The following is a 15,985-nucleotide window of genomic DNA, read 5'->3' as shown; positions in this document are numbered from 1 at the left end:
TGTCTACCTCTCCAGATCACTGTGCGGCAGCAGGTCATAACAGCCTTCAGTGTAGTCGTTCTGCAGTGTCTGGCGGTCAGGGAAATAGTCAGTGGTGAGGGGGAGGCAGGCCGGTGTGGTCAGTGACTTCCAGTCCACCCCCACTGTGCAGCAGAAGCTGGGCACTATCGGGGGTGCAGACAGCAGCAGGGCTTCAGGAGCACCCCCAGCAAACACGCAAATATGCACAATCCCCGCAGCAAAGACAAATGCATGTACCCAGAGTGGAGTGGTACATGTGTGTGGGGTTGGGGCAAGGATGTGGAAGCAGTGAAAGAAAGAAAGAAAAGGAGTAAAAAGGATAAGGACATGAAAAAAGATGGAAAGTGAATATACAAACAGAATATAAAAAGGAATTTGGAGGAGAGGGGAAGAAAAAATTAGGAAAGTGTTATTTTTACTGGCCTCATTGCCCCTGTTAGTGACTATTGAGGGGCCTACAGTTGTGCAGCACAAATGTGATCAAACATGCATGCAGATTGTAACTCTGTCAGTCTATGATCAACATCACTCAGAAGCAAGTGAAAAATGTGCCCTGAACTCAGCAAATGTGAACTGTAAAGTGAGAGGTGATGCATGCAGACATTCAGATGATGAGGAATCTCTTGAATGTTGTGCGCAAGTTATTTAACAGAAGCATTCATTTATAGTAAAATCAAATATATCATGTACAGTGCCATGCAGGAATGAGATACATAAACCAGCCTTGTTCAATGCAAACCAATCACAGTGCAGGCAGGACTAATTAATTAGAGGGTTTGAAGACATGGTAATATTTTATCAAAAGAATTAGGTCACATTTTAAAAGCAGAAGACCCAGAGAAAGAGAGAGTAAAGATCCTGACAGAGAGAGAGATAACAGAGGGAGAATGAGAGGGGAAACCCAAACTGCATGACTTGTACAAGTCTTGTATACCTGTGGAGACAAATAGCAAGTGGAGAAACCTTCCTGCCGAAGCTGAATAAGCCCTCACAGGTTAAAGACACCTCTGAAGGTTTATTGCCATCATAAGTTTGATGATTGAGGATATCAACCTGATCCTGTAGTATGGCTATATGACAATGGGGGTGGGGCCGGCTCAGTTTCCTTTGGCAAGACACTAAACCCCAAGTTGCTGCCGGTGGCTGTTCCACCGGTGTATGAAAGTGTGAGCTACTGTGTGAGCGAGTGGGTAAATGGACAAATAGTGTAAAAGCACTTTGAGTACACTTGAGTGTAGAAAAGCACTATTCAAGTATAGGATCATTTACCAATGTTAGCAATATCACAACTAACATGCTTTGGGTTTGAAAAGGTCAAGATGGACTCACTTGGATCAGCACTGCCAGGGGAGAGGTCTTCAAATGATGATCCACGGTTAGTCAGAGATCCTGTACAGGAATCAGCATTAAACAAAGACCAATACAGGTACAGCTTTTCTTAATCTATCAACTGCTACTACTTTCTAATGTTCCCACTTTCTGTAACACTCAGAGCTGGTTTATACTGTTGATATACATCAAAAAATGGCCCACACATACTTGTTTCATTTTTCAATCAGAAATTTTGTAAAACTTCTAGTCACTGCAAACATCAGTGACACGATTATGCCAGTCGGAGATCACTAAGATTAAGGTTGGGTACTTGTGCAAGGTTGCCAAAACAATGTGGGACTCCAAAGTTTGCTCTCTACCTCTCCCTACTTTGTCCAGCGATAGCTGCTTGCTGTCATCCATTCATAGAGACTCAGACTTAAATACCCCTCTGCAGTTTCCTTAGAGCTCCAACAAACCCCTTAGATATTGTGCCTGCTCCTTGACCACCTAAATTAGGTTGGTTTAAATCTTATTTATCACCACACAAAAGTAAGTTATGGAGTTCCACAAGGTTCTGTGCTAGGACCGATTCTCTTCACATTATGCATGCTTCCTTTAGGCAATCTTATTAGGAAACAGTACATTAATTTCCATTGCTGTAAAAACCTCAGAAATAGTTTATCTAACAATATAGGTACTTTAGATGGCATAGCTCTGGCCTTCAGCACTACTGTGAAAAACCTTGGAGTTATTTTTGACCAAGATATGTCCTTTAATTCACACATAAAACAAACTGCCTTCTTTTACTTGCACAATATTGCTAAAATTAGGAACATCCTGTCTCAAAATGACCAAAAAACTAGTGCATGTATTTGTTAGTTCAAGGCTAGATTACTGTAAATCATTACTATCAGGATGTCCCAGTAACTCCATAAAAAGCCTCCAGTTAATCCAGAATGCTGCAGCTAGAGTCCTGAGAGGAACTAGCAAGAGAAAGAATATTTCTCCTATACAACTTCATTGGCTGCCTGTAAAATGCAGAATAGAATTTAAAATCCTTCTTCTCACATACAAATCCCTTCATGATCAAGCTCCTTCATAGCTTGAAGACCCCATAGTACCATATCATCCCAATAGAGCACTACACTCTCAGAATGCAGGTCTACTTGTGGTTCCCATTTTCCAAAAGTAGAATGGGAGGCAGAGCCTTTAGCTATCAAGCTCCTCTACTGTGGAACTAGCTTCCAGTCTGGATTCAGGAGGCAGACACACTCTATACTTTTAAGGTTAGACTTAAAACTTTCCATTTTGACAAAGCTTATAGTTAGGGCTGGTTCAGATGACCCTGAATCATTCCTTAGTTTATGCTGCTATAGGCCTAGACTAGACCATATAACTATGACGTTTTATTGATTTTCATTCATGATGTTGCTGAACTATTAACTCTGGTTAGTTATTAACTTTGTCATGTGTTGGAAAAAGAAATTACATTCCCATCTATGAAAAACATTCTTAAAACTTACAACACAATAGGTTACTCTCTTGATTCACACTTGACCAGTACGATTTAAACCAATCACCAGCAAGGTTGCAGCACTTCCTAGACCAATCACATTGTGCCAAGCACAGTCATGGGACAAACCAGATGCATTTCCCGCACAGCGTGGCAAAACACAAAAAGAAACTACAGAGACAGACACACCCTGAACACTCTGAAAATGAACACCCTGGAAAATTAACTGAACACGCTGAACAGGAATAGATGATGTTCCAGACAGATTCAATGAAAGTTAAGAGATTTCCAGACCTCAAGATCCTCTTGCTCTGAGGAGAAAGACTAAGAAAGAGAGCACCACACAGAAGAACCATGAAGTAGAGACTGATTTTACTGCCCACACATAGGAGCAACAAAGACATCCTCCCCATGTGTAGCTGTACTGCAGCTGACCATCTTACAACAACGAAATTCCTTAGGACGACCCTGCAGCAGCCAGATGGAGAGTGAGGAAAGGCGGTGAATGGACTCCAGGCCTATAGCCCAGGAATTCAGGAGCACCCACGTCTCGCCTAGAAACCAGCCGGCAGTCGAACCAGCCCATAGCGGAACGGACCGAGGCCTCAGTAAGCCAGAGCTCAACCAAGTAACCTGTGGCTGTGCTGGTTGTCTCACACTAATCTCAGTTGGTCTCCATAATTACTTTGTTTAGACTTCAGATTCAAACACAGAACATAAATTAATTTCAAGATTTCTTTTCTGGGTAGCATGGTGACTGAGTGGTTAGCACCGTTGCCTCACAGCAAGCAGGTTCCAGGTTCGCAACCCGGCCTTTCTGTGTGGATTTCATGTTCTCTCCGTGCCTGCGTAGGTTGAAAAACATGCATGGTATGTTGACTGGTGACTCTAAATTGCCCACAGGAGCGAGTGTGAGTGTTTGTGGTTGTTTGTCTCTGTGTGTCCCCGTGATGATCCCCATGACCCTGGTTAAGGAATAAGCAGGTATAGAGGATGGATGGATGGATGGATTTCTTTTCCACCACTGCAAACAACCTACTGTTAGACCATTATGTTTTATTCCTTAATTCAACTAATTCCTCAGATCAGTTCTCCCTCCATTTCCCCCTATGTAAATAGCATGTATATACTGTAAATAGAGGAACATAACTTAAAAAAAACAACTGTGACTGGTATTAGTGATGTTGTTTCACACAGTAAATACGTCAGTGAATCGGGAGAACTCTCCCTCAGATTGTAGACTGATATCCTGTATTACTCATTAATTGACTGGTTGATCCATTGTTGAAGGATCTGGTGTCCCAAACTATTAAGAGGGTTTATGATATTCATAATTCATAAACCAGACATAATAGACCTTCATGTTCAATACATATATATATTTAAATTCGCTACACCGGGGATCACTCAGGTTTATTTGTAACTGTTGGAAGTGCATAATAAACCTATGGCTTAGACTTTGTGGACTACTGAGTTTTGATTTCAACATTTGGAGAAGACAAAGAAGAACAGTGAAAGGTTCAACAGCTGCACTCTGCCTTGGCTGGAGAATCCTCCTCTCCTCTGCTCTGCTCTATTGTGCCCCCCCTGCTGGTTCGGTGTTTTTCAGTCAGGTTTTAGGCCCCATCACAGGACTGAGACTATACTCATCAAGGTGACAAATGACATTCATCTAAACAACGACGCTGGTCTCTCTCTTAGCACGGGTGGATCCAAGTGCTGCTTTTGACACAGTGGACCATTTGATCCTGTTACTAAGGTTAGAGGACTGGATAGGCATCTCCGGTACTGCCCTTAAATGGTTTAAGTCCTATCTTGAAGATAGGAAGTATTTGCTGAAATTGCTAACTGTGTCTGTACTGTAAAAAACCTTGGAGTTATTTTTGACCAGGACATGTCCTTTAACTCACACATAAAACAAATCACTACAACTGCATTCTTTCACCTGCGCAACATTTCCAAAATTAGGAACATCCTGTCTCAAAATGATGCAGAAAAACTAGTCCATGCATTTGTTACCTCAAGGCTAGATTACTGTAACTCATTAGTATCTGGATGTCCCAATATCGCCATAAAAAGCCTCCAATTAATCCAGAATGCCGCAGCCAGAGTCCTGACAGGAACTAGCAAGAGAGATCATATTTCTCCTATATTGGCTTCTCTTCATTGGCTCCTTGTAAAATATAGAATAGAATTTAAAATCCTTCTTCTCACATACAAATCCCTTCATAATCAAGCTCCTTCATACCTTAAAGACCTCATAGTACCATATTATCCCAATAGACCACTTCGCTCTCAGAGTGCAGGCCTACTTGTGGTTCCCAGAGTTCTCAAAAGCAGAATGGGAGGCAGCGCCTTTAGCTATCAAGCTCCTCTCCTGTGGAACCAGCTCTCAGCCTGGGTTCAGGAGGCAGACACTCTCTGTACTTTTAAGGCTAGACTTAAAACCTTCCTCTTTGACAAAGCATATAGTTAGGGCTGGCTTCAGGCAACCCTGAACCATCCCTTAGTTAGTTATACTGCTATAGGCCTAGACTGCCCGAGGACCATCGGTGCACTGAGCTCCCCTACCCTAACCCCCCCCCCCCCCCCCCCTCTCTCCCACCTCATGTATATTCCACCATTGAATGTCACTAACCTTGTGCTCTCTCTCTCCCCTAGTTTGTGCTCTCTCCCTCCCTCTGTCTCTCTCTCTCTCTCTGTACCTTCTGCAGGTGTCCCTGGTCCTGGAGCTGTTTATCGCTGATGTGCAGTTACTGGCCCCACCAACTTGCAGTGTCTATTTGTTGTTTGTTGTTTAGCTCCTTCATACCTTAGACCTCATAGTACCATATTATCCCAATAGACCACTTCGCTCTCAGAGTGCAGGTCTACTTGTGGTTCCCAGAGTTTCCAAAAGCAGACTGGGAGGCAGAGCCTTTAGTTATCAAGCTCCTCTCCTGGGGAACCAGCTCCCAGCCTGGGTTCAGGAGGCAGACACACTCTGTACTTTTAAGGCTAGACTTAAAACTTTCCTTTTTGACAAAGCATATAGTTAGGGCTGGTTCAGGTGACCCTGAACCATTCCTTAGTTTATGCTGCTATAGGCCTAGACTGCCCGAGGACCATCGGTGCACTGAGCTCCCTTACCCCCCCCCCCCCTCCCCTCTCCTCCCCTCTCTTCCTCTCCTCCCACCTCACATGTATATTCCACCATTGAATGTTACTAACCTTGTGCTCTCTCTCTCCCCTAGTTTGTGCTCTCTCCCTCTCTCTCTGTTCTCTCTCTGTACCTTCTGCAGGTGTCCCTGGTCCTGGAGCTGTATATCGCTGATGTGCAGTTACTGGTCCCACCAACCTGCAGAGTCTATTTGTTGTTTATTGTTGCTGTTCTTTTCTCTCTCCTCTATCCACTCACCCCAACCGGTCGAGGCAGATGGCCGCCCAAACTGAGCCCGGTTCTGCTGGAGGCTTTTTCTTCCGTTAAAGGGAGTTTTTCCTCTCCACTGTCGCCAAGTGCTTGCTCATAAGGGAATTGTTGGGTTTTTAGTTTTAGTTTTTGTAAAGCGCCTTGAGATGATTTGTATTGTGATTTGGCGCTATACAAATAAAATTGAATTGAATTGAATTGTCTCAGATCAAATGGCCTTGACATGTGGGGTCCCCCAGGGGTCCACCCTGAGACCCCTTTTGTTCAATCTTTACATGTTTCCTTTAGGCCAGTGAATAGGCAGCAATAATGTGTCCTACCATAACTATGCAGATGACACTCAGATTTACATATCACTCACAGCAAGTGAATATGGACCAGTCGATTCACTGTCACTGCATTGAACAGATCACTGTGTGGATGCCAAACAATTTTCTCCAAATAAACAGAGATAAAACTGCAGTAATCATCTTTGGGCCACAGAAACAAAGAAAGTGGCAGCAGTCACTTCGAGTCTCTTTCTTTAAAATCTAAAAATCAGGTTAGAAATCTAGGAGTAATCATGGACTCAGACTTGAATTTTAACAGCCACATTAAATCAATAACATCAGGAGTATTTTACCACCTTTAAAACATTGCCAGAATCTAAGAGATCCTTTCTAAACCAGACTTGGAGAGACTCATCCATGCACTTATCTCCAGCAGGTTAGTTTACTATAACAGCCTGCTCACAGGGCTCTCAAAACGAGCTGCAAGCCATTCAGAATGCTGCTGCTCAGGTTCTGACTAGAACCAGGAAGTACAACCACATTACTCCTGTTCTCAGATATCTGTACTGGCTTCCTGTTGATCAGAGAACAGACTTCAAAACAGCACTGCTTGTATATAAGTCTCTTCATGGCTCAGCACCAGAGTGCATCTCTTGACATGTTGGTGCCATATGAACCATCTCGGACTCTGAGAACATCCGGGACAGGCCTTCTGCCTCATGCCCAAAGTCAGGACTAGACAGAGAAAGTGTTTCAGTTTAATGCAGCTAAAATTTGGAATAGTCTTCCTGATGATGTTAGACAAACCTCAACTCTGACAATGTTTAAGTCCAAGCTAAAAGCTTTGTTTTTTAGCTCTGCATATAAGAGTTGAAAGTGTTTTATCTGCACTCATTCTCTGCCTGATGAATTGTTCTATACAAATAAAATTGCCTTGCCTATGGTACATGGTATGGCACAGTACGTGGCTTCATTACTTAATTGGAACAATGACGAAAACTGCTACAGGCGTAGTGTATTTCTTGTATCACTCTATATAAAGTAAAGCTATATATGCATATAGTGAATTTGGGATAATACTGTTTTTGAGAGGGTACATCACCACTGTTGTTGCTTCCAGGACTTCCAGTGAACTCTTCCATCCCTCCGCCAATGTAAAGGCCGTTCTCTCCTGCTTGCCTGGAGGTTGTTCGTCTTAAATAAAGAGATGAATAACAAGCCTTTGTCTCAGTGTCGGCATTGCAATCTGTGCTGCAAGCTCATTTTGTTTACAAAGAAAAAAATGTTTGTTCCTTGTGATAGGTGCATCTAACCTTCCAGTGGCCTCATGATAGGCTAGCTCCAGCAGCTCAGCAGAGGTGTGGGCAGGATCTCTCTGCTGGCTTCCCTGTAGCTCAGCCATGTTCTGTCTGGTTTGGTGATGGATCTGGATGGCTTCACCAGAAGGACCTAAAGAAAAACATACATTAAGTTGATGGGATAAAGACTGGACATATACAATACTGTAGTTTCTGCCTGACGTTAAATAACACCTAGTGGTGGAAAAAGTTTTCAGACCCTTTACTTAAGTAAAAATAGCAGTGCTGCAGAAATTCTTTTGTAACCTTGGCCAGATCTGTGCCTTGCCACAATTCTGTCTCTGAGCTCCTTGGGAAGTTCCTTCGACCTCATGATTCTCATTTGCTCTGACATGCTCTGTGAGCTGTAAGGTCTTATATAGACAGGTGTGTGCCTTTCCTAATCAAGTCCAATCAGTTTAATTAAACACAGCTGGACTCCAATGAAGGAGCAGAACCATCTCAAGGAGGATCAGAAGAAATGGACAGCATGTGAGTTAAATATGAGTGTCACTGCAAAGGGTCTGAATACTTATGACCATGTGATATTTCAGTTTTTCTTTTTTAATAAATTTGCAAAAATTTCTACATTTCTGTTTTTTTCTGTCAAGATGGGGTGCTGAGTGTACATTAATGAGAAATAAAATGAACTTTTTTGATTTTGGCAAATGGCTGCAATGACAAAAAGAGTGAAAAATTTAAAGGGGTCTGAATACTTTCCGTACCCACTGTATATACTTCATATAATGTATATTATTGGATTACAATTACTGATGTATTAATGTGTTCATCACTTTAATGTTGTGGCTGGAAAAGGTGGAATTAATGTTAACTTTATAATTTGAAGTAATTTACATACTGCTGGATAGTTTGTGAATTTTTCACCAGAGATTAGTAAAGTTTTATAATTATGCTGTATTTTGTTTTATTTGTCTGATGCTGAAAAGGAAATAAAGGTATCAGATAAATGTAGAACAGCACAAGAGTTTGTCTGAAATATAGTCAAGTCCAAGTACAATTTAGTAGAAAACAAAATTTTACTTAAGTACAGTACTTGCGTAAATGTGCTTTCGCTTCTAACGACACCTACTGTTTATACTGTGGTACCTACTTTTAATGTAATATGCCGTACAGCTATTTTATCATACTACACAAGTTAATAAGAAAATACAAACTAAAACTCTGCACCATGTATGAGGGTGACGCAACAAAGATTTAACTTTCCTTTATCCCACTAAATTATAAATGAAGGTAACAGTAGTCACAAACTTTCCCCATAAATTTGGGGGGAAAATGGTAGAGAGACGGGCGAGGAAAAGATGATCCTGTCAAATAAGGAGGTATAGCTATTGTAGTACAAGTGCCCTTAATAAGCAAGCAATAGGAAAAGAGCTCAGTCCTATTTAGATCACAAACTCACATCATAACTACATCTCTGACTGCACAACGCAATGTGTTTGTGGCAGGCTATATGTCACCTCACCAACAGGGAAGGTGTGCATCCAGCGACGGCGATTAGAGGTGAGTTTCATTGGCATCCTGGATGGGGTGAAGGGGTTTATGAGAGCTCTCTGAGGAGTGTAACCTCCTGGACGGATGTGCAAGGTTGACTCAGCACTTCCCACTGTAAACCTGCCTGGAGCACTGGAATCCCTCTGAGAGTCCATCATCTTTTCTAACATTTCTGAAAAGAATGGCAAAACAAAACAGTAGCAGTGGGATGGAGAGCAGAAAAAGATGGATCACACTTCATAAAGAATAGACAGGTCTAATTCAATTGGATTAGCACTACAGTCAGTAACAACTACAGGACTACAGGTTCAGACTAAACCTCTAAAGACAATACCTCTAGTGCTTGTGTATCCAAGAGAGCTGCTGAATTCATACTGTACAGGAGCCATGCGGGGAATCAGCAACATGTTGGACACAGGACCCAGACTATCATCAGAGGCCAGGCTACGCTGTTCCTCAGGGCCCCCAGAGCGTACAGGAGGGGACACCCCTATGCCTGCACTGACATCCCCTGAGCCCCAGCTCTTCCTCCCATTCATCTCTTTATCTCGACCCATCCTGAAAGACACACATTTATTACAGTTCAACGAGGCTTAATATCCACAAGACTCAAATGAAATCAGAACTGTCTCTATTGTGTTTAATTGAGTTTAGTTCTATGGCAAGTGGCCAGATACCTAAAGTTGGTGGTCTTCTGAATTCGTGAAGGGCCAGGTAGTCTGAACACTTGAGCATCATAACCGTCATAGTCCACTTGTATAGGCAGGCTGCTGTCAGAGTCCTTTGGAGCACAAAGAGCTGAAGGATGTCATGGAGAGGAAGGTTGGAATAAAGATTAAATCATTGAAGTGCAGCTTTGGGAAAGTAGAAAGATGTCAGTCTCAATCACAACTCACCATGGTCTTTGCTGCTCTTAATTTTTTCTGCATTAAACTAGAAATAATTGTAATTGTAAGATGTTAAAACATACAAGAAACGATTCTCAAACTTCTTAAGTCAAACAAGTGTTGCAAAATGTGACGGTACCTTATGGCTCGCCAGTTTGATTCGAGGGGTGAAGGAGCTACAAGAGCTCTGACTTTTGGAGGTGTAAAAGCTGTGGGCATGGAAAACAAAGGTGCAAATTAGATAGATCAATTGATTACAGCTGTACAGAAAATCTGAATTAATCTCTTTTTTTCTTAGTTGTTTTCTTACCTGTGGTTAATCCAGTGAGGCAAGTTGTAGTCATCTCCCACGCGAGAGTCTCCAGGTGTCATCCTGTTGTGCAGCTAAAGAAAAACAGATATAGTCTAGACTATACGTATTTGGGCAGTTACAAATTTTTTGTCCTTCAGGCACTATGCTTCAGGATATTCACCATGAAATAAAATGACACTACATTGAAGTGCTACTGTAATTTACGTAGGTTTACATCAATATGCCAGGGAAATGGGGCACTACATATAGTACATAATGTACAAGGGTTCAAAAGGTACAGTTTCAAAATTATCATATTTAATGTTCAATAGAAAATCTTTTGCCATCAACTGTCTTTGCTCCAGAGACATCAGCAGACACCTTGTATCTTCCCTGGTGATGTTTTCTGAGGTGGAGCCTCAGTCAGCTCTTTTTGTTGTGGGCTCTATGCCTTTAGTATGGTCTTTAACCCAAATTTAACCCAGCTCAGTCAGACTGTGATTGGGTGACTGACTCAGCCAGCATAAGATATTCCACCTCTCCACAGTGAAAAGGTTTTTAGTTGTTCTGGCCATATGCTTGTCCTGCTGAATGATGAAATGTTGTCCAGTGAGTTTTAACACATTTCTCTGAATTGGCTGTTATATATGAGCACACAGAATGCTCATATATACCTCTGTATTCATCCTAGTAGTGAAATCAGCAGTTGCGCAAGAAATACTTAATTGTCAAATGTTCAATTACTTCTGAACCTTTGTGATTTGGGCACAATGTGCTAAAGGGGTTATAGCACACATACAGTTTTATCAGTACTGATGTAAACTCACTGAAATTTAAACAGACTTGGCATACTAATGTAGCACATGTAACTTCATCTAATATCGAATGTACTAAGAAAAGAACCTGAAGAACAAGAATTCCATACAGTGGACTATATGTGCAAACACAGAAGTGTTACCTTGAATAATGGTACTGCATGTAATGGCTGCTCCCCCATACACACCAAGTCCACCCCAATACCTAAAGAGGGGAAGGTATTTGCCATATATCTCACTTTAAACAATGATCTTTTAATTTCCTACTAATAAGTAGGTCTGGTCAGGTTGTTTTTGAAATGTATGTGCAACTTCACACTCACCATTGTCAATCATACGTTGTTTGGTGAGAATCATAAGCAGACGGTCAACTTCAAACACTCCTACCCCCGGTGTGATGACCACTGACATCTGTCCAGTGCGGTCAAAGTTACGGTTGATGTAGTGTTTGTCAAAAACTGTGGGAAACATGGTGACTTTGAGCTATTTCTTTTTGTCTTTTCTAGTTAGTAAGTAGTAGCAATACCAGTGATCAGTGAAACAGAATGAATGAACTGTAGCTGACTCTTCATATTAAAAGGAGCGTTTCACAATTTTTCAAGTCTGTCTTAAAACGGTAATGAGGTGTTACTGGCCATTAAAGGTAAGTGACAGGGCAAAATCCACAGTGCCTGTTTTCTCTATAAAAGGATTACAGATTTTATGTGAATCTAAAATGCAGCCTGATTATTAAGTGGCTTGAAACATGGCTTCAACAAATAATATGTGTTACTTGAGTCTTTTTTGTATAGTATACAACAAATCCTACATGTGAAATGTTGACTAAGCTTTACTTAACCAGGTATCTAAATCAACAACCTCTTTGTAAAATAACTTATTTTTTTCTGAGAGTAGTTACTCTGAGATTACAGTAGAGTATGCACCATTGAAGGAAAGGTTAATGGCCTCCAGGTAGTTTCCTTGAGCAGCAGTTGAGTTATAACCCCCAGGAAAACCATCTGACATAAGAATAAAACAAACAAGATTTACATTACAAAATGGCACCTGATCCAAAGACACCTTATTCAGTCAAATGTTCGACTCATTCATTACCTGCTTCTTTTAGTCGCACCAGGACAGGATACTGGATAAAAAGCTTCTTGATAGTGACCAGCAATGATGTCCACTCATCCCGTCTTTCATTCTGAGCCACGACCCTGATTTTAAACACAATACGTCTGAAACTAGGCAAGGCAAGGGAAATTTATTTGTATAGCATCATTCATACACTACGCAATTCAAAGTGCTTTACAAGGCATATAATTACATTAAAAGCATGGAAAAAGAGCATTTAAAAACAAAGACATTTAAAATAAAATAAATTTTAATTAAAATAAGACATAAAAGCACATTAAGAAAACAAGGATGAAGGATTTGAAGGCAGCAGTAAACAACAGTGTTTTCAGTCCTGATATGAATGAGCTGACAGTTTGAGTAGACCTCAGGTGTTCAGGAAGTTTGTTCCATAAGTGAGGAGCATAGTAACTGAATGCTGCTTCACTTTCTTTGGTTCTGATTCTGGGAATACACAGTAGACCTGTCCCAGATGACCTGAGGGGTCTGGAAACCTCATAGGGAACTAATATATCTTGAATATATTTTGGTCCATAACCATTTAGTGCTTTATAAACTAGCAATAAGATTTTCCAGTGTAGTGATCTAAGAACTGGTGCGATTTGGTCCAGTTTCCTGGTGTTTGTAGGGACTCTGGCAGCAGCATTCTGGATTAGCTGCTGCTGCCTGATTGACTTTTTGCTAAGACCTGTAAACAAGCCATTACAATAATCTAACCTACTGAAGATAAATGCATGAACAGGTTTTTCTGCAGCTTGTTTAGACAGAAAACCTTTTATTCTAGCAATGTTTTTCAGGTGGTATTAGGAAAATTTAGTGATGGATTTTATGTGGTTGTTAAAATTCAGGTCTGAGTCAATGATTACATCAAGGTTTCTGGCTTGATTTGTGGCTTTCAATGACATGGAGTCAAGGTAAGCAGTGACCTTTGACCTTTCATTTTTGGGGCCAAAAACAATCACTTCTGTCTTGTCTGTATTGAGCTGGAGAAAATTCTGGCACATCCATTCTTTGACTTGATTAATACACTCACATAATGAAATTAGAGGACTACAATCATGAGATGATACTGATATATAAAGTTGGGTGTCATCTGCATAGGTATGGTAGTCAATGTTGTAGTACTCCATAATCTGAGCAAGGGGCAGCATGTAGATATTGAATAAGGAGGTCCAAGAATAGACCCTTGAGGAACCCCACATTTAATTTTTGTTCCCTCAGACTCGTAATTACCAAGTGAGACAAAATAGTCTATCTTGTAAGTAAGATTTTAACCAATTTAACAGTAACGCCAGTAACGCCCATCCACGTTTCTAGTCTATCAAGCAGCACATCATGATCAACTGTGTCAAATGCAGCACTGAGATCCAGTAGTACTAAAACAGAGGTTTTGGATTCATCATTATTCAAATGTAAATCATTTACAATTTTAATAAGTGCAGTATCAGTGCTGTGGTGTGCGCAAAATCCAGACTGAAGTGCATTAAAAAGATTGTTTTGCACCATAAAACTGTGAATTTGTTGAAAAACTACTTTTTCAATTATTTTTCCCAAAAATGGAAGATTTGATATTGGCCTGTAGTTACTTACTGCTGAAGCATCTAGATTAGGCTTTTTAAGAAGAACTACCACTATCACTGAGTCTGTAAATCTGTTGCACTCCAACAGAATGGCTGATAATACTGTTACTATGCTTACCTGTAGAAGTCCTCATAAAAACGTCCCTCGTGATCCTGTCTGATGGAACCTCTCAGAATCTCAGGAAATTCATCTGAGGAATGTCATACCTCAGATATAACATTCCCACATTGCTGCACTATTAATTGGTGTCATAACTGACTGCAATGATGAAGATGGTAAAAACTCACCTATAGTTTTAGCATAGTAAAATGTACGTGAGAAAAGTACAACTGTCACCTCATGACTGCAGTTCTTCTCCTATAACATTAAACATTAGTTTTTTAATGATTTATTTTGGAAAACCAAGTTTAAGAACTGCAACAAAACCAAATGAAAAAAGAATACAAACCTTCCACTTAGCAAAAAGGTCAGACAGGAAACCATTTACAGCCTTCTCAAAGTAGAGATCACCTATGAGCAAAACATTCAAGGAACACATTGTACTGCAGAGTGTACAGTATGGCAATAAAATAACCTCAATTTCAAGTTAAAAAGACATAAACAGACGAATAAAGCTTTTAAACAACCTATTAGGGATGTCCAACTAACCATATATGTCGAAGTCCCACATCTCACAGCTCATCTGGATAAAAATGTACACCATGGCAGATGTGGATCTGAACACCACCTGTGTCATAGGTTCAGCAGACATATAAGCAGAATCAGTGACTTAAACATAAATAGCTATACTGACAATTTGATGGAAAATATATAAAACTGCATGCTAGCAAATGCCTACCATTTGCAAAGATGCATTCAAACTGGGAAATAGCATTAAAATCATTAGTTAAGCAACATAAATAAATTCACACAATCAGGCAGGCAGAAATCTCCAACAACCACATTACATGACACCACTGATGTACTTCTTAAACTATGTGCAGTAGCCTAATTCATTTAAAAAACTATTGTACCATATATTTTTCATACTTTAGAATTTTAAACTTTAAAAGAGTTGGGCTTTGGGTCCCATAATGGTCAAAACACTATATACCTTCTAAGTTTTTGTAAAATGAAAAAGTCAAATTCATACACTTTGAAAGCTTACTTCTTGCATTACCTGAATTTCCCTTCAGGGATGAATAAAGTTCACATCATATCATCTCACCTCATATAATCATCTCATGTATTAGTACTGACTCGTGTTGCTCGTGTGTGCACGAAGCACTTAGGAAGCACTCTATTAATTACCACTGCTATGCAGATGACATTCAGCTGTATCTATCTATGAAACCTAATAACACAAACCAGTTAACCAGACCTCAGGCATGTCTGACGGACACAAAGGATGACCAATAACTTTCTACTTTTAAACTCAGAGAAAACAGAAGTTACTGTATTTGGGCCTAAAAACCTCAGAAACAACTTTTCTAAAATTATAGCTACTTTAGATGGCATAGCCCTGGCCTTCAGCACTACTGTAAAAAACCTTGGAGTTATTTTTGACCAGGACATGTCCTTTAACTCACACAAAAAACAAATCTCTAGAACTGCCTTCTTTCACCGGCGCAACATTGCCAAAATTAGGAACATCCTGTCTCAAAATGATGCAGAAAAACTAGTTCATGCATTTGTTAGTTCAAGGCTAGATTACTGTAACTCATTCCCATCAGGATGTCCCAGTAACTCCATAAAAAGCCTCTAGTTAATCCAGAATGCCGCAGCCAGAGTCCTGACAAGAACTAGCAAGAGAGATCATATTTCTCCTATATTGGCTTCTCTTCATTGGCTCCCTGTAAAATATAGAATAGAATTTAAAATCCTTCTTCTCACATACAAATCCCTTCATGATCAAGCTTCTTCATACCTTAAAGACCTCATAG

At 40.5% G+C, this 15,985-nt stretch overlaps 1 protein-coding gene across 12 annotated transcripts in view; it reads right to left on the bottom strand.

The window, feature by feature from the left end:
* Nucleotides 1–15,985, bottom strand: part of depdc5 (DEP domain containing 5, GATOR1 subcomplex subunit) — a 41,019-nt gene that overhangs the window by 22,561 nt on the left and 2,473 nt on the right. For 10 of the 12 annotated variants that reach the window (XR_003296059.1, XR_003296058.1, XM_026313633.2 and 7 more), the window contains 18 exons: nt 14,712–14,790; nt 14,512–14,573; nt 14,351–14,420; nt 14,181–14,253; nt 12,462–12,565; nt 12,293–12,367; nt 11,693–11,827; nt 11,513–11,574; nt 10,573–10,646; nt 10,402–10,471; nt 10,272–10,308; nt 10,053–10,173; nt 9,710–9,933; nt 9,347–9,547; nt 7,840–7,975; nt 7,629–7,720; nt 1,351–1,410; nt 8–191 (listed from right to left, as the gene is read on the bottom strand). Coding sequence is in view for 10 of the 12 variants with exons in the window: in XM_026313633.2 (XP_026169418.1) it covers nt 8–191; nt 1,351–1,410; nt 7,629–7,720; nt 7,840–7,975; nt 9,347–9,547; nt 9,710–9,933; nt 10,053–10,173; nt 10,272–10,308; nt 10,402–10,471; nt 10,573–10,646; nt 11,513–11,574; nt 11,693–11,827; nt 12,293–12,367; nt 12,462–12,565; nt 14,181–14,253; nt 14,351–14,420; nt 14,512–14,573; nt 14,712–14,790 (1,859 nt within the window). In the remaining 2 variants the exon portion in view is untranslated. The remainder of the gene's footprint in view (nt 1–7; nt 192–1,350; nt 1,411–7,628; nt 7,721–7,839; nt 7,976–9,346; nt 9,548–9,709; nt 9,934–10,052; nt 10,174–10,271; nt 10,309–10,401; nt 10,472–10,572; nt 10,647–11,512; nt 11,575–11,692; nt 11,828–12,292; nt 12,368–12,461; nt 12,566–14,180; nt 14,254–14,350; nt 14,421–14,511; nt 14,574–14,711; nt 14,791–15,985) is intronic. The other 2 variants (XM_026313636.2, XM_026313643.1) reach the window with 2 other exon arrangements.

This window comes from Mastacembelus armatus, chromosome 17 (genome assembly GCF_900324485.2).
Source record: "Mastacembelus armatus chromosome 17, fMasArm1.2, whole genome shotgun sequence".
Taxonomy (NCBI): domain Eukaryota; kingdom Metazoa; phylum Chordata; class Actinopteri; order Synbranchiformes; family Mastacembelidae; genus Mastacembelus; species Mastacembelus armatus.
This window is presented reverse-complemented; position numbering and strand designations above follow the sequence as displayed.